This window comes from Drosophila ananassae, chromosome 3R (assembly GCF_017639315.1).
Source record: "Drosophila ananassae strain 14024-0371.13 chromosome 3R, ASM1763931v2, whole genome shotgun sequence".
Taxonomy (NCBI): Eukaryota; Metazoa; Arthropoda; class Insecta; order Diptera; family Drosophilidae; genus Drosophila; species Drosophila ananassae.
Window position 1 is genome coordinate 16,627,882 of NC_057930.1, and position 21,701 is coordinate 16,649,582.

Sequence of the window (21,701 nt, forward strand, 5' to 3'; positions counted from 1 at the left end):
GAACCGATCCCATCATACACCCCCTCTAACCGACTCCGGATCAGCAGAGCCCATCCACTGACTGGGCAATATCAACAAACGGAGACGGACGCCCGGCTACCAAGTCACGCAGCCGAAATGGGCACGGCCGAACAAAAAGCGACGACCAGTAAGTGGCATAAATAAACCCAAAACCAGAACAAGAACCGAGCATTGAGAAGAGAGAAGAAAGCTACCGCAGCAGCAGAAGTAAAGCTACAGAGGTAGAAAAAGTGGTAAAGAAAGTCTTTTCCAATATGCCAAATAATATATCTGACAGGTCTTAAATTAAGTGTAGAGTATTAAGTCATACTCTTCATATACTTTTTAATTTTAAAAATTCGTATAATACTGTAGTTATTATTTCATATTATTTCAAAGCTATTTATTGAAGCTTCCATTAAAAATATATAAATAAATATCAGTAAGTCAGTAAACACTAAGTTTTTTAGAACATTTCTAAGTATATTTAATAAACTATTTTTAGATCCAAGTATCTCTGGATATGGAAGATCTATTTCAATAAAAATATGAAGTACTTAGAGTATATCTTATAATGAGAAATAACCTCTTAATAAACGCACCCATTTTTTCTCTCACTGCAGCGACACCGACTGTGTCGGAATATGAAAGTTGCGCCTGCGCCGACGACAACTTCGATGCTAACATCGCAGCCCTCCCTTCGAAATGGGGATCAGTTGCAAGGCAGAAGCGCCCGAGTCAAGAACGCCAAGCGGAGCAACCTGACCTGTACATTGGGATCGAGATCAATTGAGAAAAATGGCCTGGACCTGGAAGACTTTCACAATAGTGCTGTTGACAGTGGCGCTAGTCAGTTCCAGTCCCTTGCTTTCCACCACGGAACTACCGACAGATCTGCCTTCTCCGAAACCTCAAGATAATAAGGAAGAGCACTTTCCGGCCATGGCTCCGCCCCAGGCTATCGAGGCGGGCGGAATCAGTGGTCAGCCGGCTCTGCTGCAACCTCCACCACTACCACCCTCAAGCGGAGCGGAGGATGAGCCAGTGCGTCGTCGGACCGTGACCTACGACCAGCGGCAGGAAGGACAGTACAATATTCGCGCCGACCTCGAGAACTTTATGATCCTGCTGATTCCACCTGGCCCACAGGAGGGTATCAGCTTGCTGGAGCTGCTCGGACGGGGAGCCAATAGAGGTAACAGTGGTGCCTCAAAGCGGAAACACTCTCTCAAAGGCAATCCCCTGAAGTCCTTCTACCAAAAGAACCCCCTTCAGAAACTGCAACAGCCGCAGCATCTGCACCCTCACCAACCATCTCTATCGCAAGGCGTGCTTCCGGAATTCATCGAAGGTCGTTCCCCGTACCATGTGGACATCTCGGCCACTGATCCCGAGCAGGGGCAGCGATTACAGCGCCAGCAAGTAGATGTCCTACCTCCGCAGTTGATTCCTATGCCTCAATTGATAAAGCCCTACCACTTGGAAGCGGAGCCAGAGCTGATCCAGGCCCTGCCTCCAGTAGCAGCCGGTAGTGGCAGCAGCAGCAGTGCCGGATCAAACCTTCTTGATGGATACAGCCACTCGGGATCCCATTACTTCCGCGGATCTCGATCCCTGCAAGGCGATAACTATCTGGAAACCAATCGCCTGGGCGGCAATGAATTTGCCAGCCCTCGATCCATTAGTGCCCCAATATATCGCAGCGATGTGGGCGGCGGTGCCAACGGTCTTTATCCGCCAATCGATGCCCCATCCTATATTGTGAATCAGGGTCGCACCTGGCACCTGGACGAAGAACCTACCCGTGTTCAGGCTGCAGAGCCAGAGATCGTTAGTTTCGATCTGCTAGCAGACGATGACCTGGCCGATTCCCGCTCCCTGTTGCGGGATGGACTGGCACGCTGTGCTCGTGGAGAACGGCGGGATAGTTACGGCGCCTGCCGCCAGATCGAGGGCTACTGAAACAGAAGAGAAGAACTGCAAGACTGCCAGCCTATATATTAGCTTCGTATTCGCACACTTTAGACTTAAGCCGTAATATCGTCTTGCAAAGGATTAAAAATACATAAACTATATATATAATTGATCTTAAAACTATATTTTAATATTAAAATAAATTTTTTATTTATTGACTTATACTTATTTTGAACTATTCATATTTTTGGAATGGAAATAGATGCCGGAACTATTCAGGCTTACTTTTAGGCTTTTCAAATATATCATTTTTTTAAATAAAATAAAAGTAATATTTATAGCATCATAACGTAATAATTTGTAAGCTTTGAATGAAAACTTGAGTTGTAAATCACAGGTGAGATGTTTACCTTAGACCGAAGGCGGAAGTTGAGGTCTAGGCTAACGGTCCGGCAGCAATAATGATGATCCGCTGAAGGATGAGGCCAACATCTTGACAGCCAGGGGCTAACAAACGTCAGTTACCAACCAGAAATAAAGGCCAGCTGCTGGGTAATTTGTGGGTAGGTTCTCTAAGCGAAACCAGTTTACAGGTGGACGCACCCAGTTCCCATCCTCTTCCTGTGGCCAAGTCATTGAACCTGTACTGGCGCCCAGTACTGCAGCCCAACTAGATAAATGAAAAAATCAACACATTTCGGACGATGACCTACTGCAATTCACTTTATTAGTATACTGTTAATGATTTATCATTTTTTCTAAGGTTAGTCCGAATTGAGGTTAATGGGTTACTATTGAAACTTTTTATAAATGGGATTATATTTTAAAAATGTATCACAGAATTATGCAGAATTATCTCAACCATGCCATTTAATTAGAATGATTCCTTTTATCAAATCATTGAAATCAGAAACCCCCCGAGAATAGACTCAATCTCCAAGGATGATCCCCATGCTGAATAGAAGTTGTGTCTTATATGGCTGCTGGAGAAGCATTAGAAGTGCACCAATCGCAGATTCCCACAGTACCCTTGCAATGCGGAAGTCTTTGGGCCAAACATGTGGCCATTGAACTGGGTGTCCAACAATCGGGTTTTCTTGGCTTTAGAGAGGTCCAGCCATGCTGGGCCTGGCTTGGTCGCAGTCAAGAACCTCAGCTCATTCGATGCCCGCCATCGGAGCACGCTGGTCCTAACGTTTAAATCGGCAATCCGCTGGGAAGATGTGCAAGTTCAGCAACCGCCTCTTCATATTCGCCCTGTTACTGGTGGCTCTTGAAGGTGTCCTTACCCAGCCACTTGGTGGAAGGGGTCATCCTGGGAAGCAGAAAAATATTGTCAGTGATCTGCTAGAGGTTTTATACGACGACTATAGCGATAATAGCTACCAGCAGGAGGAAATCTTTTTTGATCAACGACAAAAGGGGGCGGAAAACCTTCAGCTAAGCGTGGATGGAGTTGTCATAAGCATGGCTCCGCAGATGGGTTCCAACTGGCTCTACACAATTGCAGAATATTATCTCAGTATTTTTATAAAATAAGGCACCGAAATATTGTATTAAAAAGTTAATTATTCCACAGGTGAAATGATGCTGCGTCAATCCACTCCGGAACCGGATGCAAATCAAATCTATGAAAAGGAGAGCGTTACAGAAGCGGATCCTAGTGCTGTAGAGGTTATAACAAAAACTCCAGATCCCCCCAAAAACGATTTGGAGAGCAGGCAACATCAGATTATATCCCCACAAAGCTCCAGTCGGTAGGTACAATTAATACAAACTTTATCTTTATTTTTATAATAACATTTTAATTTATAAATTTTCTTTAGTACGCCTGCTCAACTGCTCCAGTTGCTAAAAATGCTGAAAACGTCTCAAGTTTAATAACATAAATTCTAGATAAAAGCGTGTAATTTAACAAAATAAAATGCATATTCTTGTATACTATTCAAGTTTTTCGGCGGTAGCTAATATATTTACATAATTGATGCATTTAATTTGAATTTTAATTTGAATCTCTGCCAGTGCAACCCATTTAGTTTTGAGATACTAATGGGCAGTACTAAAAATGATGGCAGTTGGAGACGTTATCGATTATGTAAAATGTGAATATCGTAGAGTAAGAGCTGCCAACTTCTTTTTTATAAGCAAAATGAAGCTCCAGAAAATCGTAACGACTCAAAATGAAGCTCCAGAAAATCGTAACGAGAATTTTACGTGCTGATTTCTTGCTAAGAATGTGTATATCGATACATCGATATTTTTTTACGTTATCAACCGCCCCCCACATCGATAAGCAAAATATTTTGATTCTGAAGTCCAGCTTTGGCATTACTAAACAAATTTTTACCTTAAAAACTATAAAACAGAGTCAGCCCTAGATCAGATCGTGAGTTGCAACAATTGAAGTCGCGAACCTTCAGGAACATTCGGTGCAGAGGGTATATAAACGACTGGCCAACCGAACTGGTGCACATACCGAGTACCACCTTCGAAGAAACCTACGACGCAGTAGGCGAGAGCAAAAAAAATCTGTTGAACAAGTGAAACAAATTCCCTGCAACCATAAACAAATCAACTGCTGAGCTAAGCGAACGAACTAATAAAAACTTTACGAAAATGCCGGAAAAACTATTGAAAATCAGCTACCAGGGCGATGGAGCCCAAAAGAAAATAAATGCGTATTTAAGGATGCCGTCGCAAACCTACTCCGTTTTGCGTCGCGAAATCGAGTTATATTTGTTTACTGAGCGCCACCTGCCCCAGTGTGAGATCAGGACCTTCTGGATCGGTGAGTGTTAATCCAATTAAAGAAAAAAATCAAATATTTTGGCGAAAAATGCACTGCCTGCAATGCATACATACATGAAAGGTTTTGTAACCACAGCTGTGCTGGCACAATGGCTGCAATATTGCTGATTTTCTTGTTTTTTAAAAAGAATTATGGCCATGTCCTAAACTAGTTTTCTTAAAAATAAAAAAAAAAATAAAAAACCTATTTTTTGCATTGCCAATCCACGTACTCGTTTACTTCGAAATGGCTCTAAGCTAGGGCATTAAAATTCGATTTATAACGCCATGCACCTATACAATTATAAACTAAACCAGTTGCTAATTTTGCCACCCGACCCCCTTTGTGATTCACCTTTGAGATTAAAATAAAACCATTTGATAACCAAAACTTCATGACTCACAAATTTTTGTCTATTTTCTTTTGGGCTTCCCTTTTCAGATACCGATAATGATGAAATTGAGATTGTCAACCAGAATGACTATGACATTTTTCTGGCCAAGTGCGAGCAGAGTATGCACGTCCAGGTAGCTCCCCTCACTCCCACGGTGGTGGAAACCGATGCCATCAAGAAGGAAGCTTCCGCCGCCGGCGCTTCAGTTCCCTCGGCCGATGATCCAAGCAATTTCACCATCCACGATCTTGTTGAGTGTGACGGCTGCGGACTGTCGCCGATTGTTGGATTCCGGTACAAGTGCGTCCAGTGCAGCAATTTCGATCTCTGCCAGAAATGTGAAGCGGTCCACAAGCATCCGGAGCATTTGATGATTCGCATGCCCACCAATGATGGGCCCAGCTTGATAGAAGCCTATATTACAGGATCGAATCCACATGGCCGCCGTTGCAACCGTCGTTCTAGAGGCCACTGCCCCTTTGCAGAGGCTGCCCAGGGATCAACTCCATCGGGTGATGCACCCCGGGAGAGTCGTCGTGAGCGCCGCCATGCTCGTAAGAATGTTTTTTCCCATATTATGGAGGTGATGTCCAATTTGCCTCTAAACGAGCCAATAGTGGCTTCTACTGCTGCTACAGCAACTGCTCAACCGAAGCCCCAGACAACTGCTGCAACGGCTCCACCTACTGAGTCGGTTCCTTCGAAGCCAGAGGACAATGCTAACGCTCAAAAGGAACCCAAACCATCTGAGGAGAAGAAGAACTCCACGGCTTCAACTGAGGGGCCTACCATGAACAAGGAACCAGAGACTACCCCGGCTCAGGACACACCAACTCAAGGCAGTGCTCCCACAACTCCAGTCATAAATCTTGAGAATCTCTCGCAAATGGTACCACCCGAGTATATGCGTGCTGGTATCGAAATCTTGAACAATTTCAGTGAGATGTTTGCCAAGATGATCGATCCCGCTGAGTCTGCTGCTTCGGGCAGCTTTGCTCCATCGACGACCTCTGGATCCGAGGTCCCCAAGCCTACCCCAAATGCACAGTCCGCTGCTTCTTCAGTGAATCCATCTGGTCCAACCTCTACTGCAAGCTCCTTTGCTGAGGCTCCTCTTGATACAGAGCCATTGCTGCCAAAGGAACCGGCTTCACCAAAGGCCACCAACGAGCAGGAACCGGAGAGGCGCCGTTCGGAGAGTTTGGATCATGACTGGCAAATGGTCGACGGTAATGTCTCGGCTTCAAGTTCCAAAATGGCCAGCACTGATGCCTTGATTAGCATTGATTCTACCGGTCCCCCGGCTGCTCCTCAGCAGCAGGTGCGTGACTTTGGACAACTGGGCGAAATGCTCCGCCAACACATTAATGAAGAGGCCCGTATTGAACATGCCACAGCCAATACCCAGACCTCCCAAGTGGACACTGTAAGCACATCGACTTCAACCACATCTGTTTCGACCAACAGCGTCGGTACATCACCAGCAGCCCCAGAGGAGAAGCGCAGTGTTCCCGTCTACCACACCAGTAAGTCCCTGACACACCTATCCGACACCCTTGAAACGCATTGCTAATATTTATTCAATTATATTCGCAGATGAGGGCATTAATTCGGCCATTCACGCTATGATGGCCATGGGCTTCAGCAACGAGGGGGCCTGGCTCACCCAACTGCTCGAGTCGGTGAATGGAAACATACCGGCTGCTTTGGATGTCATGCACCACTCGCAAAATCGCAACTAAATCGGCGTTCTTAGTTCATATAAGCATATATATCTATCGTGTATCTTCAATATTTGTGAGCCCAATGAAATTGTGGTATTTTTTTAATCAGTTTACAGTGTACTAGTAGGTGCTTTTTCGCTTGGTGATTGATAAAACGCGCTACCAAAAAACAAAAAGTGAAATGTTTAAATGTGTTTTATGTTTCAAATAATCGAAAATATGTTATCAATGTATTCAATATATAAATAAATGCAATAAAACTAAAAGAATGTCAAAATGCTTCATGTTTTAAGTACGTTCGGAAAAGAAAGCTTACTTTCTACCCAAGATAATGGTAAAATTGACATGGATTTCATTGAAAAGCCTTTGTGGACTAGATAAGACTGTGTTTTGTTTTCGTGTTGAGTGCCTTCACCTATTCGGAAGTGACAAGTTTTTATTTGGTAATTGATAAACCTACAATACTTATTTGTGGAATATTAACATCCAATATTGTCTATCGATCTGATATTTTCCCAGAGTAACTCTACTCAATCAAAGAGTTTCCTTTTACAGATCATCCCTTGTGGAGACCGTCTCTGGTCCAATCACATGGCTGGTTGCCAAACCAATTAAATCTCTGGCAAATCGACGGAGCTCGTAGTTGACCGTCAACACAGTGGCAATAAACGTGAAGAACTTGAAAAGTTTCTGGTGCTGAGGCTTCCATTGCCTTCGCCCAAATCCGGTGTTATATCCAAACATTTGCGAAACCATCAGGGCGAGAAATCCGGCCAAACCGAAGAACCGATGGATCAGCTTCAAGGTGGAGCCCGCATTGATGAAATACAACGGCAGCCCAGTGACTACGCTGCCCAGCAGAAGTCCGCAGCCGATTATGCCTGTTGGCGAAATCCGTAGGATTAAATTATTGTCTTATTATGGAAAGGTATTACAGATAGACTCACCATAAAACCCGTGGTTACTCCGGAAGTGCCTAACCGTTGCATTTGGGTCTTCGCGTTTGCGTTCCAGCTTCTGCAGGGTCTTGATGGCAATTCCTCCGACGCCGACGAGGAAGGCCAGCAGCCCGAGAGCGGCGTGAAGACGATTAAGATTTAGAGCCCCTAGCCACGATTCCAGATACTTGCTGTTCCGGACCAAAAGAGCCTCTCCCATGAAGAACACAAACTGTGGATGAGAATTAGGAAAAGGAAATAAAAGATTAGTAGAAATGATCATTTCTGTTTAATGATAGAAAATTAAGGACTTTGCAACATTTTTTTTATGCATGGCAGGACATAATGGCCCACAACTATGGCCATATCTTGGCCAATTTTCATCTGATTCTTGAGCGGAATACCTTAATCTATTTGTAGATCGATTCTCCACCATTCTGCATATAAATCTTGAAACAAAATATTTTTAAGATTTTTTGTTAAAATTTCTGGGGGGTCCCCTTCCAAAATCGTGAAAGGTGCATGGCAGGACAATATGGCCCACAGCGATGGCCATATCTTGGCCAATTTCCATCTGATTCTTGAGCCGAATACCTTAATCGATTTGTAGATCAATTCTCCACCATTCTGCATCAAAACCTAGGAACAAAATATTTTTCAGATTTTTTGTTAAAATTTCTGGGGGGTCCCCTTCCAAAATCGTGAAAGGTGGATGGCTGACAATATGGCCCACAGCGATGGCCATATCTTGGCCAATTTCCATCTGATTCTTGAGCGGAATACCTTCATCGATTTGTAGATCAATTCTCCACCATTATGCATATAAATCTTGGAACAAAATATTTTTGAGATTTTTTGTTAAAATTTCTGGGGGGTCCCCTTTCAAAATCGTGAAAGGTGCATTGGCAGGACAATATGGCCCACAGCGATGGCCATATCTTGGCCAATTTCCATCTGATTCTTGAGCGGAATACCTTAATCGATTTGTAGATTGATTCTCCATTATTCTGCATCAAAACCTAGGAACAAAATATTTTTCAGATTTTTTGTTTATTTTTGTGGGGGATCCCCTTTCGAAATAGTGAAAGGTGCATGGCAGGACATAATGGCCCAAAACTATGGCCATATCTTGGCCAATTTTTATATGATTCTTAAGCGGAGTACCTTAATCGATTTGTAGATCAATTCTCCATCATTCTGCATCAAAATCTAGGAACAAAATATTTTTGAGATTTTTTGTTCAAATTCCTGGGGGGTCCCTCCAAAATCGTGAAAGGTGCATGCCAGGACAATATGGCCTCCTGCGATGGCCATATCTTGGCCAATTTCCATCTGATTCTTAAGCGGAATACCTTAATCGATTTGTAGATCGATTCTCCATTATTCTACGTCAAAATCTAGGAACAAAATATTTTTGAGATTTTTTGTTAAAATTCCTGGGGGTCCCTCCAAAATCGTGAAAGGTGCATGCCAGGACAATATGGCCTCTGCGATGGCCATATCTTGGCCAATTTCCATCTGATTCTTGAGCGGAATACCTTAATCGATTTGTAGATCAATTCTCCACCATTCTGCATCAAAATCTAGGAACAAAATATTTTTGAGATTTTTTGTTCAAATTTCTTTGGGGATCTGGGGGATACTGAGGGAAGCACAAGTTGGCCCCCGCGATAGCTATTGCTAGGCCAAATTAAACATTGTAATATACAATTTACGATTGTACGGTAGGATAACTTGAAACTTTAAAGAGGAAAGTTCACTACGTTGTATTACTAAACCCTCAGAAGGGTATAAAGAGAAACATGGTGCCCTTGATCTCACCAAAACAATGTCTCAATAGTGCCTAATGATATGCTGAAATATTCTTGTGTTTATCTACATATACATGTATGCACGGCTGTGTATCTTTCGGATTCCAGTTCTGAGTTGGAAAAGATCTTAAAAGTTTTATGAAGAAAATCGAACATTTGACCTTTGAAGGACCTTTTTCCTGCGAACTTACGGCGATTGTGCAATAGAAGGCATGTCCGGCAGTGTGTACCAGCTTGAGAACCAGGCATTTGTAGACAATGGCGCCCGTGATCCCCGCCAGCAGAATATGCGAGACGAGCGTACAGAAGCCAAAGTAGAATCCCTCGTAGGAGGAGCTGGTGGAGCTAATCCGCTGATCAGGAAGACCACAGACGTCGTCCAGACAGCCTTGTAATTGTTCGGCACTCGTCATTATCTCGATAATGGGGAATTTGCTCTTATCTACTACGTGAGATGCGCACGTTGGGGCGATAACTTCACTGCCACGGAGAACTACAGATCGCGTCCGCGCGGTGCGAGTGTTAGAATGTGTTTGGCGCTTGACGGCATGAAACAGCTGGGGAAAAAGCATACGATAGCTCCTCTCCGGAGAATTCCGCAAAGAAAATAAAACCCCACTTTCAAATCAAGTGGAGCACGGTGCTCAATTTTTGCTTTTCAAATGTGACTCAGCAGTCGGAACGGCCCGTTCACGTGTTTTACCTTGGCGCGAAAAAGGCGGCAGCGGCAATGGACACCACAGGTGGCTCTGACTGTGATTGTTGCGATTACTGTTATTTTTGGAGCATTCTAAAACCAGTTTGTGTAATTGACCAAGCCAAATATCCGGAATTAATCATTAGTACCATGCGTCCATTAAAAACACAATTTTATATATTGCGGACTTTTAAATATAGAATTCTAAAATAATCGTTATTACTAAAATACCTACTAAACTTATTAAACTTTTTTAATTTTAGACCCCCTTCTTGTTTCCTGTTCTACGGGCCTTTTCTATAAAAGCTTTATAAAGAAAAAAGCTTAAAGAAAAAAACTTCCTAAATATTTGGTCCACCCTAAAAAATAGCCTTTGATGCTCTAGACTATTTGGATACCCTTTTAAAGGGTTTTATAATTTTTCGTCGACAGAATATACCACTTGGCCTTATAGTAGTAGTTACTTCTTTCGCCAAGAAGTACTACTGTGTTATAATTAATATTATTGATCAGATTCGTCAAGAGTACATAAGAGTCGGTTAACACCGAAATACATAGTTTCCTTTCATGATAATAATAGGAAGAGTCTGATAACGAGCACCGAAAACGCTTCAGTGATTTCTGTACATCATATGTATGTATTTATGACACATGTAAGTACATCAGATAAGATATCATACAATATATAAATATTGAAACAAACTTAATAATAAACATGTATACATTAAACATTTTTTGATAACTTTTTCCTACAATATAGTTTATCAATGATATCAGTATATATATACGTACATCAGATTCGTACAGGGTATTAATCAATCGGTAGTAGCTATAGATAACAGAAAAATAAACACATATAAAAGAGAGAGCAGAAGGGGATCTACCGAACCACAATCAGGTTTAGCGAATCTCCTATATACAAACATTTCTTAGTCATTTCAACGTTATGTATACGCCCCGTTGCACATTCAATCGAAATACAAGCAGAGTGACGTCACTTTTCGGCAAACTGTGAGAGAGAAAAACAAATAATACAAGCAGAAACAGCTGAGAGAACCAACACAAAGTCGGAGAAATGAGATATATAAATGGGCTAGTCACTTCGCGGCAGTATTCCCAATTGAGAAGTCGCCAGTTAGCTTTAGCTAATCAACAAGTTCAACAAAACATCAAACGCAACCCAAAATAAAAATATTTATTAATTTTCTTTGGGGTTTTTTGAGCCTATTAGACAAAAACAAGCCCCAAATAAATCCCCAAAGTGATTCTACGAACGAATTTTGTGGATTTTCCCCAATAATATCCCACATCTCATGTACGTAGACCTTATGTGACATTTAGCAGACTCAGTTTCTATAGAAATAGAAAACTTTTTTAGATAATAGAATGACAATTATTGGTGACAATTAAGTGTAAATTATTAAACAAAAAAACCCACAAAATAAATCACTAAGTAGAGTTTTGCATGACTAGAGGTCTGTGACAAACATCAAATTCTTTAGATGTGAGCTTTAACAATTAAAAAATTAATTTAGGGTAAACCCATTTTCCCCGAGTTCTATATAAATGGCAATTTCTCAACAAGATATCATGACCCTGCCCATTAAAAATTACTCAATGCTTTTAAAAACAATTATAGACATGACGCAAATATTTGTTTCACAATTATTGAAATCGATTTTATCTTTTTAGTAATGTTTTTTTGAAATTAAATGGAAAAAAATCCAAAACTTTTTGGATTTTCCAAATTTAGGCAAAAAAAAGATTAAAATTTTAAAAATATAAAGCATATTTAAATATTTTGTATCGTAAGAGATTTAAATGATTTAAACGAGAGAGCTTGCCCAGCGGTATCTTTTATTCCAAGTGCCGGCATTTTTTGTGCTTTTTGTTTTGGTTTTCTTGCCCCTTTCGTCACAGATTTGTATATTTGTACGCGATTATATACAAAGCTCTCTTTACGTTATTTGCTTATAAATTTTATCAGTATCAGTATTTATTTATTTTTTTTTTTTTTTTTTTTTTTACGACTCTCAGCTCAGTCCCCGCCGGTTTGGGTCTGGGTTTGTGAGTTTCGTCGCTGTCGGTCGGGGGCTATAACAATTCCGTGAGCCCGTCGCACTGAACCAGTCTGAGCTCGGCTTGGAGCCCCATCGGTTGTGGCAGCTTGCAATAGTTTTCTGCAACATTTTTTTTGAATCGCTCCCAGGTGTACTAATTTGGTTTTTATTTTATTTTCATCGATATCGATCATCACACGCACACAAAATGCGTCGCGCAGACGCTTTTGCGATCGCGGTTTGTGCGACTCTGGCTCTTCTGCAGACCATGGAACCGGTAAAGGCTGAGGGGTAAGTGGAGTTCCTATATAATAAACGTATAATGTGTTAAATGATCCAACGAATCACACAGCCGTGGCTAAAATAGTAGGATTAATATATGAAAAATAGCAGGGTAAAATAAAAGAACAATAAAATAAAGGCAAATTAGCAGATTTTTTTCAATATACAATCTTACATACACATGTTTAAATAAATTTAGCCACGTTATAATTGATTTTCAAGTGGTTCTAATTCACATAAATGTATCTACATAGAACTTAAAACAATATAATTTAAAAAGTAATTCCCTTACTTTATTATAAATCTTTATAATTCATATTTAAAAGAAAAAACAACTTAAAAAGTCACTACTATTTTTCTGAATTTAGTCGTACAGATGTAACGTATTACTTTTTTAATTTATACATTCATATAGACCGGGTTTTCGAATTAATTATTCAAGGTAATTTTAACTACATGTTTTTGTTTTTATATACTGTTTTTATTTGTATATGAATCCCTTATCTTTGTCCTTGAACAGTCAAACTAAATTAAAAATATATATAGAAATACGTGCCAGGTAACATAAATTTTAAATACAAATTACCCATATACATCTCATATAGAGAGTACATCGTTTAAGCCAATATCTATATAGATTTTCTCAGCAATCTTTCATTTTTGTTTATTTTTACCTGTGATGCTAATTGAATTTCGAAGTTACCCATTTCTACAGATAATCATTTTTTCTGTTTAAAAAATACACACGTCTCCTCCAATCGTCGAGCTTAATTGAGACTGTTGTACTGTTTTTTATGAATAGCTCATTAATCTATGACACGATCGTACAGATCGTACATATCTATATGCAATTATCACTAATTACAAAAGACTGTAAAACTCGATTATTGGATACTATTCGAAAATTAAAAGCGGGAATAATTCCAGTCTAAATAAGAGCTTATTGGAGCTTATTCTGATGAAGCGAGACAAAACTGGTCATAAAAAATATAGAGATGACTGTTTTTTTTTAATAAATATTGTACGTGCCTGAGGACACTAACCGCTAAAAAAAATATTACTTTTTATAATGAAATTGGATTATGCAATCACTGTCCCAGGCTGTTTTTCAAATTTTTTTTTGTTCTCGATCTTAATACCGTTATCTCCCGAGTCTATTAAAAATTCAAAAACATAAAAAAATATAATGAAAACAAAAAGAAAAACCAAAAGTCAAAAATTTCAAAAGAATTTTATGAGCTCTTCACAGAATTGATAATGATGTAAGGTTAAAGGCGCCAAAGAACATCTCATAGTTTATAGTCGGCGTGATTTTAAAACAATAACACTGCTGATTAGCAGAAAATCATTAAAATTTAATAAAGCTTCGTTGGATGACACACATACATATATGAATATTTGATAATAAACTAATAACAAACAATTTAATTGCAGTAAATACACCATTGTGGGTCCCGGAACCATCCACTCCCACCGCGACTACAACGTGTCGGTTGCCGTTCACCAGACCAAGGAGCCGGTCACCCTAAAAATTGGAATCACAGGCCCGTCCTACAATGAGACCCAGACCGTGGAGTTGGCCACCTCCGATGAGTACAAACAGATCACCTTCAGCTTGCCGCCCCTCAAGTCGGGTGACTATAACCTAACGGCTGAGGGCATCAAGGGATTGGACTTCAAGAATTCCACAAAGCTGAACTATGAGGAGTTCAAGCCTTATATCAAAATCCAGACGGATAAGGGCAAGTACAAGCCCGGCGATACAATCAACTATCGTGTGATCTTTCTGAATGAGAACCTTCTGCCCGAAACGGCTTCGGACGAAGTGGTGGTCTGGTTCGAGGACTCCAAGCGTAATAGGATTAAGCAGGAGAAGCACATCAAGACCACTGGCGGAGTGTACACTGGCAAATTTGAGCTCTCCGAGTTCGCCACCTTGGGTTCATGGTCCCTCCAAGTCCAAAATAGCGAACAGGCGTCGAACAGTGGTAGTGGACTCTTCGGAAGACCCATTGGAGGTTTTGGTCATTTCTGGCGTCGCTCCGACGAACGGGTTAACTTCGAGGTGGAGAAGTATGTCCTGCCGAAGTACTTTGTCAGCATGGAAGCCAACCAACAGGTCTCTGTCCGTGATGGCGAGCTTAATCTGGTCCTGAAGGCCAAGTAAGTAGTCAAAAACTCCATGTACTCATGATCACACAATAATATTTATCCCTTTTATAGTTACACCTATGGAAAGCCAGTTAGTGGCAAGGTCTTGGTCAATGTTCACTTGGACGACACGAGCACTTGGGAAAATATTAATGGCAAGACCGAGCGCAAGGACTTCCCTGGACACTCGGTAATCGGAACCACCGACATGGTCAGTGGCAAAGCCAAGCTGAGTCTGGACCTCAAGGAGTTCGCCAGCTACTTGCCACACAAAACATCCTCTTCCTACGCCACAATTACGGCCACCGTCGAGGAAGATTTCACTGGCGTGAAACTCAACGAAACCGCCGGTGTTCAACTGTATCCTTACCGCTACGAAATGTCCTGCGTAGACTACTCCAGCTGCTTTTCGTTTAAACCGGACAAGGAATACGAGATAACCTTTAAGATAACCTTGGTCGATGGGACTCTTCTGACCGACACCAAGTCGGTGGTGAAGGTATGTCTTAGTTGGTGATAACCTCATTAGCCGGGAATCTCTAGTCGCTAATCTCTTCTCTTAATTGCAGGCCAAGTTTACGGAGGGAATCAGGCGCACCTACGGATGGTATCACTACGGTATGGAGGAAAATCAGCCGAAGCTGCCAGAGATCGAGAAGAAGACCCTCGTATTTGAGAGCCATCTGAATGAATCGAGTCTGGCCAATTTTAAGGTCAATCTTCCAGACCTGCCGGACATGGAGAACTTCACCCGCTACTACAGCATTGAACTGGAGTTTGTGGATGAGAAGCGAGAGCTCTACACCACATACCCCTACAGGGAGCCCAAGAAGCTGGACAAGCCCGAGGATGAAGAGGAGAAGGAGAAGGAGTGGTTCAAAGCCCAGGTTCAAAGGCCCAAAGACACCTGGAGGTAAGGGCACAGTATGGTAAACCCCATAGACGTTTTTAAACATCTCCCTCCTTTGTTCACAGCCTGAAGATCGGACAGGAATACCAAGTGACGTTGAACTCCAGTCGGCCACTGAAATACTTTGTCTATAACATTGTCGGCCGTGGAAATATCCTGGAGACCAAACGCGTCGAGCTTGCGGAACCCCAAAAGGTCTACAACGTCACTTTAAAGCCAACTTTCCTGACCGCGCCGAATGGTCGCATCTACTTCTACTATGTGGACGAAACCGGTGAGTTCCGCTATGCCGAGGAGAACTTCAGCGTGGAGGTGGAGCTGCAGAACACGATCGAAATCAAAGGACCTGAAGAGGTGAAGCCAGGAGCCGATGTGGAGCTGGAAATCAAGACTCCAGCCAAGTCCTTTGTCGGCCTGTTGGCCGTGGACCAGAGCGTTCTCCTTTTGGGAAGCAACAACGACCTGAACAAGGACTCCTTTAACTGGCGCCTGAATGGCTACGACACATCGACGCCCTGGCAGGGTGGATACTCTTACTATCCGGGAGAACGCAGCGGCGTGGTGACAATGACTAATGCCAACTTCTTCTACAATCGCACGGCACCTGTATCTCATATCGGTAAGTCTTACAAAGGATAACTTTCTCAGAACAACTATCTAAAATGTCCTTTCTTTTTATGAATATTTTAGAAGCTTTTGGTGCCGGTGGAAGCAACTTCGCCATGAGAAAAACCGCAGTGGCCCATGATGCCGTCCTGCAAACCACAACTGCCACGCTGGGAGCAGCTGCCCCTCAGGCAGTCGGATTCGCTGCAGAAGGTGCCGTGGCCAATACTCCTCCGGTGCGTAAGAACTTTGCCGAGACTTGGATCTTCGCCGATATTGAGAGCACTCAAGAGGAGGTCTTCAAGTGGGTGAAGACCATTCCGGACACAATCACCAACTGGGTGGTCACTGGCTTCTCGCTGCATCCGGAAAAGGGCCTGGGCGTTACCGACGACAAGGTCAACATCAAGACCTTCCAGCCTTTCTTCGTGTCCGTGCGACTGCCGTACTCCGTGAAAAGGGGCGAGGTGATCAGTGTGCCTGCCCTGGTCTTCAACTACCTGCCCAAGCAGCTGGATGTTGAGTTAACCCTGGAGAATACAGATGATGAGTACGACTTTGTGGATGCCTCCAATGAAGTGATCGGTGACCAGAAGCGCTCTCAGAACATTCGTGTTGGTTCCAACGAGGCAGCGGGCGCCAACTTCCTGATTCGGCCGAAGGTGATCGGAAATATTCTCCTCAAGTTCTCAGCTATATCGCCGCTGGCCGGCGATGCTGTACACAGGTCGCTCAAGGTGATTCCCGAGGGCATAACCAAGTACCAGAATCGGGCCTTCTTCATCAACCTCAAGGACAAGGGAGAGTTCAAAACCAACTTTGAGCTGGAGGTGCCGGAGGACATTGTTCCCGACTCGGAGCGCGTGGAATTCGGACTGGTTGGCGATCTACTCGGCCCGGTGGTTAAGAACCTTGAGAATCTGCTCCGACTGCCTAGTGGATGCGGCGAGCAGACCATGTCCAAGCTGGTACCAAACTATTTGGTCAGGGACTACTTGAAGAGCATCAAAAAACTAACCCCCGCTTTGGAAACGCGGATCAAGAGGAACCTGCAGGAGGGATACCAAAATATGTTGCACTACCGCCACGATGACGGAAGCTTCAGCTCCTTCGGACCCCACAAATGGAGGCAAGATGAACCCGAGCGCAATGGATCCACCTGGCTCACAGCTTATGTCCTCCGGTCCTTTAGCAAGATCAAGAATATCGTGGATGTGGATGAGCAGATTTTGGAGAAGGGTTACAGCTTCCTCCTGACTCGTCAGGCCGAAAATGGCAGCTTCACCGAGAAAGGCGAGTACTTCTATGGCTCTCAGCGATCAGCTCTGACTCTCACAGCCAACTCCCTGCTGGCACTGCTCGAGCTGGAGAAACCGGAAGCCTATCAGGGAGCCATCGACAAAGCGGTAGAGTACCTAGCCGCCAATACGGCGGAGTCCGAGACGATACTGCCCAAGGCCATTGCCGTCTACGCTTTGCAGAAGGCCAAGGCCCCCAGCGCCGCTAAGCAGGTGGAACAACTCAAGTCCTTGGCTCAGAAGGAGGAAGACCGCACCTGGTGGACGGAGGACCTCGATAAGTTGCGTGCCAGCAACGGTTGCGGTCGTTGGTGGTGTTGGGTGTGGAGCAACGATGTGGAGATTACCTCCTATGCCCTTCTTTCCCTCCTGGAATCTGGTGAGAAGGTGACGGACGATACGGTCGTGAATACAATCCGCTGGCTAGTTGCCCAGCGGAACAGTTTCGGTGGCTTCGCCTCCAGTCAAGACACCGTTGTCGGTCTCACGGCTCTGATCAAGTTCGCCGAGACATCTGGCTACGAGGCATCCAAGTGGGAGGTCACCGTGACGAACAAGGGAAAACGCGAAAAGACTGAAAAGCTAAAGACCACCGATGAGAACGATCTCCTGCTCCAGACCGTTGAGTTCCCTCAGGGCTCCAAGTCGCTGGAGTTTGAGGCAAAGGGAACGGGCGCTGCTCTCGTCCAGATCAGCTACCAGTACAACATTGTGGAGAAGGATCCCAAGCCCAGCTTCAAGGTGGAGACTGTTGTAAAGCCCGAGACCACGCCGGCCAAACTTGAGCTGGGCGTGTGCGTGGACTTTGTAGAGGAGGGTAAGGAGAAGACCTCAAACATGGCCATTCTGGAGGTGTCGCTGCCATCGGGTTACACTGCTGACGAAGAGAGCTTCCAGGAAATCCGCGACATCGAGCGTGTGAGGGTAAGTTATATTAATCCCATTCAGTTACAGGATAAAGAAATAACATTCCACTTTCTATTTAGCTCGTGGAAACCAAAAACGGAGACTCTGTGGTTGTGATCTACTTCGAGAACCTGGCCAAGAATGAGAAGAAGTGCATTCCCATCGAAGCCTTCAAATCGCATGCGGTGGCGAATCAGAAACCGTCCTCGGTTGTCCTTTATGATTATTACGATACCAACAAGAAGGCCACTGAATACTACTCCATCGATTCGAAACTGTGCGACATTTGCGACGATGCCGAGTGCAAGAGCAAGTGCTAAACTATGTCTATGATAAACCAAAACTAATTAATTAATTGTGGTCTTGTAAACGAACAATAAAACTATGTAATTATAATATAATTTGTTGGCTTTTATTTCATTTGGGATGGATAACAATGGGATAGGTTTTAGATGTAGTTTCCCTCAAGTACATCATACCCTTTACTCTTGGAGTACCGGGTATTACTAATCGGCAGACACCCCAAAATTATCATGCAGTCGCCCGCTTTCAGCAAGTCACGAGAGTTGAAGTACCGATCCAGTAAATCACTCCGTGCGTATCAATCTGGGCATGGGAACTACAGGATTGGATCTTTTAATAGGCGTTATTGAGCAAAGACCAATTCAAACTAATCGGGTTCAATGTCAGATGGCAGATAAGAATCTGCAAATTCACGACATTGGTAAACATTAAACTACTTTATTCCATTAAAGAATTACTTATCTCGCCGCAAACAAGTACCAACAAATTGTAAAATTTAATTACTGTTTGCCAAATCCCTCCAATTGGCGTCTGCCTCGATACCTTGGCCGGAGGAGTACTTAAAGTTTCTCGACTATATGATATCCGGTACTTCTTGTTTCTTCTTTCCAATCTTATACCTTGGGCGGAGGAGCACTTAAAGTCTCCCGACTATACGATATCTGGTACTTCTTGTTTCTTTTTTCCAATCTTATCATCTATATCCAACTTTGAGAATAGTTACGAACATTCTTGCTTGAAGGTGTTCTTAGAGTTTCCCGACTGTAAGATATCCGGTACTTCTTGTTTCTTCTTTCCAATCTTATCATCTATATCCAACTTTGAGAATAGTTACGAACATTCTTAAGATTCGTAGATCCTATAGGAGTAGATACTTAAAGATATATAAGATATATACTTAAAGGGGCGGATACCACTCCATTTCCCTGATACATTCATGTCGAAGAATTCAATATACCCCTTGACGCTACTAGTACCAGGTACTATATACCTAAAAATATATATAAATATTGGTATGTTTTGTATTGGGGCGTATGTCCGGTTAACTTTATCTTAGTACGTGCGATTTTGCATTCTGATAAGGCTATTCTGGCACGAAATACAAGTGTATTATGTATCAATAAGTGGAGCAAAGTGGAGGGTCACTCAACAGCCAAGAACCTAATTAATATTAATAATGCCTCTAAATTTAGACCCCGGCTCTAGGCATTTTCGGGGAATGGCCAACGTGCGCCCCGGCGCATAAGGCATCCGTGAAAGCTACGGTAAGCCCTCCTCCATTCCAAAAAATCTTACATACATACATACATATGAGTGGATGCATGGATGTCGATAAGATGACAGACATTTCATTGAATCGTTTAACATATGTATGATAATGCGAACGTGAACCGCCACTCAATTATATAGTATAATCCTTTGAGTCGAGTTGCATTAAAAATGAAATTAGCGGAAACGTGGCTGATATAAACCGATAACAAATATTATATTCTGGCAGCCAAGTGAAGTCTTAGGGCACTCCAATGGCAATAAAAACCTTGCTGGAGAATGTTGCTGTAACACTTGGTGCGAAATGTTTCAAAGTCTGGCATAGCTCTTAATAGTTTTCAGGATATTCTTAAGATCCTTATAGAACTTTAATATAATTTAATTCAATAGATACTTACTGGAGCGTGATATATAACTACCATTCCAAATAAATGTGCTTTAAAGTGCTTTAATAACAAAAAATATCTGAAATATTTGTGAATTTTCAACCGAATTAAATAGAATTTAATAAACCCAAAATGAGGGCAGAAAAATCCGAATCCACGTCCGTGTTTCAGCACATCGAGTCGGCTCTGTATGTGATCAACCAGCTATGCATCGGTTTTGTGACCATTTGGGTTAGTTGGACCTGCCTGCGCCAGGACCTCTCCGGCATCCGCCTCCACGCTTGGCTGGTTACCTTCGGATTTGTGTTCCTGATGGCCGAGGGCATGATGTGTTTCTACGACGGCAGCTGGCTAACCGTGCGCTATTCCCGCAAATATAAGACAACCTTCCATGTGGTGCTCCAGGTGCTAGGCGGCGGGATGGGCGTAGCCGGATGTCTTATTCAATTGATCCGGGACGATTGGTCGGTCAGTGTTACACTTCATGCCCGTCTGGGCTTCGCCGCCTTCATCCTGTGCCTCATTTCCCTGCTGAGCGGTCTGGCAGCGGTGCTGGCGAGGTCCATAGGACGGGTGGTTTCCCCGCTGATCAACAAAACCTTCCATGTCGTCCTGAGCTTCGCCGCATTTGTGATCGCAATGATGGCTCAGTTCTACGGATACACACAAACTGGAATTTTCAGCGGCCAAGGGCAGGACTTTGTGATCCTGATGCAGGTCGTCACCATGGTGGCCATGGTTCTGACAAGCATAGGAGCCATCAAATCCCTTTACCAAAAAATTGGGAGCTTGGCTAGCTAATTGGCTGCATATAGACTAGAAATTAGGAATATTTATTAGTTAATGCAATTGTACAAAGTTAATTAAGATTATTTAAAAAAATAAAAATAAAAGTGAAAAACGATAAAAATAAAAAAAAACATGTTTTTTACATTTAAAAGGGAAATAATTTTTAAAAATATTACTAATGCGGGTGAAATTAAACGTCCATGCGTAATGAGCATAAAAATATATAAGTTTTTTTATGATCAAAAGCAATAAAAATGACTAATTGATGTAATTACATTTTCTGTTTTAATTCTTGTAGCTGTATTGGAAAAATGGGGTTCATACAGGCAAGTAATGTATATTATGTATATAATAGACAATTTCTACGTACATGTAACTTTTCTTTTCTGCCAAAGCTTTTAAAAAGGGAAACTTTGGGTTTTTTTCTCTTAAATTAACAATTAAATTTTTTTTTAATTTTTTAGATATACATACA

At 42.6% G+C, this 21,701-nt stretch overlaps 6 protein-coding genes across 6 annotated transcripts; 5 read left to right on the plus strand and 1 right to left on the minus strand.

Annotated features, from left to right (window-relative positions):
• Positions 1-678: 678 nt before the first annotated feature.
• On the plus strand, positions 679-2,138 carry LOC6497074. The gene has a single exon (XM_001962768.4). It carries the CDS (start codon positions 799-801, stop codon positions 1,960-1,962), a length of 1,164 nt encoding a protein of 387 aa, XP_001962804.1. The 5' UTR covers positions 679-798; the 3' UTR covers positions 1,963-2,138.
• Positions 2,139-3,058: 920 nt separating this feature from the next.
• Positions 3,059-4,557, plus strand: LOC6497075. Its single transcript, XM_001962767.4, has 3 exons — positions 3,059-3,436; positions 3,494-3,671; positions 3,741-4,557. Exons 1-3 carry the CDS (start codon positions 3,136-3,138, stop codon positions 3,793-3,795), a joined length of 534 nt encoding a protein of 177 aa, XP_001962803.1. The 5' UTR covers positions 3,059-3,135; the 3' UTR covers positions 3,796-4,557.
• LOC6497076 (protein ref(2)P) lies at positions 4,531-7,095 on the plus strand. The gene is made up of 3 exons (XM_001962766.4): positions 4,531-4,702; positions 5,144-6,622; positions 6,693-7,095. The coding sequence occupies exons 1-3, from the start codon at positions 4,531-4,533 to the stop codon at positions 6,836-6,838; spliced, it is 1,797 nt and encodes a 598-aa protein (XP_001962802.1). The 3' UTR covers positions 6,839-7,095.
• Positions 6,914-10,460, minus strand: LOC6498430. The gene is made up of 3 exons (XM_001962765.4): positions 9,761-10,460; positions 7,768-7,990; positions 6,914-7,701 (listed from the first exon to the last, which is right to left on the minus strand). The coding sequence occupies exons 1-3, from the start codon at positions 10,139-10,141 to the stop codon at positions 7,370-7,372; spliced, it is 936 nt and encodes a 311-aa protein (XP_001962801.2). The 5' UTR covers positions 10,142-10,460; the 3' UTR covers positions 6,914-7,369.
• Positions 10,461-12,309: 1,849 nt separating this feature from the next.
• Positions 12,310-18,880, plus strand: LOC6497077 (CD109 antigen). The gene is made up of 7 exons (XM_001962764.4): positions 12,310-12,617; positions 14,043-14,771; positions 14,832-15,258; positions 15,329-15,672; positions 15,735-16,288; positions 16,360-18,497; positions 18,560-18,880. Exons 1-7 carry the CDS (start codon positions 12,535-12,537, stop codon positions 18,797-18,799), a joined length of 4,515 nt encoding a protein of 1,504 aa, XP_001962800.1. The 5' UTR covers positions 12,310-12,534; the 3' UTR covers positions 18,800-18,880.
• Positions 18,881-20,307: 1,427 nt separating this feature from the next.
• On the plus strand, positions 20,308-21,341 carry LOC6497078. The gene has a single exon (XM_001962763.4). The coding sequence runs from the start codon at positions 20,570-20,572 to the stop codon at positions 21,236-21,238; it is 669 nt and encodes a 222-aa protein (XP_001962799.1). The 5' UTR covers positions 20,308-20,569; the 3' UTR covers positions 21,239-21,341.
• The last annotated feature ends 360 nt before the right edge of the window (positions 21,342-21,701 follow it).

Bases quoted from the DNA above. Each gene is read 5' to 3' on its own strand.
- LOC6497074 (XM_001962768.4), top strand. From the start codon at position 799: ATGGCCTGGACCTGGAAGACTTTCACAATAGTGCTGTTGACAGTGGCG.
- LOC6497075 (XM_001962767.4), top strand. From the start codon at position 3,136: ATGTGCAAGTTCAGCAACCGCCTCTTCATATTCGCCCTGTTACTGGTG. The intron at 3,437-3,493 runs GTATTTTTATAA...ATTATTCCACAG, and splicing joins AATTGCAGAATATTATCTCA to GTGAAATGATGCTGCGTCAA. The intron at 3,672-3,740 runs GTAGGTACAATT...AATTTTCTTTAG, and splicing joins TCCCCACAAAGCTCCAGTCG to TACGCCTGCTCAACTGCTCC.
- LOC6497076 (XM_001962766.4), top strand. From the start codon at position 4,531: ATGCCGGAAAAACTATTGAAAATCAGCTACCAGGGCGATGGAGCCCAA. The intron at 4,703-5,143 runs GTGAGTGTTAAT...TTCCCTTTTCAG, and splicing joins GATCAGGACCTTCTGGATCG to ATACCGATAATGATGAAATT. The intron at 6,623-6,692 runs GTAAGTCCCTGA...TTATATTCGCAG, and splicing joins TGTTCCCGTCTACCACACCA to ATGAGGGCATTAATTCGGCC.
- LOC6498430 (XM_001962765.4), bottom strand. From the start codon at position 10,141: ATGCTTTTTCCCCAGCTGTTTCATGCCGTCAAGCGCCAAACACATTCT. The intron at 7,991-9,760 runs GTAAGTTCGCAG...TCTCATCCACAG, and splicing joins CCTTCTATTGCACAATCGCC to TTTGTGTTCTTCATGGGAGA. The intron at 7,702-7,767 runs GTGAGTCTATCT...TTTCGCCAACAG, and splicing joins GAGTAACCACGGGTTTTATG to GCATAATCGGCTGCGGACTT.
- LOC6497077 (XM_001962764.4), top strand. From the start codon at position 12,535: ATGCGTCGCGCAGACGCTTTTGCGATCGCGGTTTGTGCGACTCTGGCT. The intron at 14,772-14,831 runs GTAAGTAGTCAA...TCCCTTTTATAG, and splicing joins AATCTGGTCCTGAAGGCCAA to TTACACCTATGGAAAGCCAG. The intron at 15,259-15,328 runs GTATGTCTTAGT...TCTTAATTGCAG, and splicing joins ACACCAAGTCGGTGGTGAAG to GCCAAGTTTACGGAGGGAAT.
- LOC6497078 (XM_001962763.4), top strand. From the start codon at position 20,570: ATGAGGGCAGAAAAATCCGAATCCACGTCCGTGTTTCAGCACATCGAG.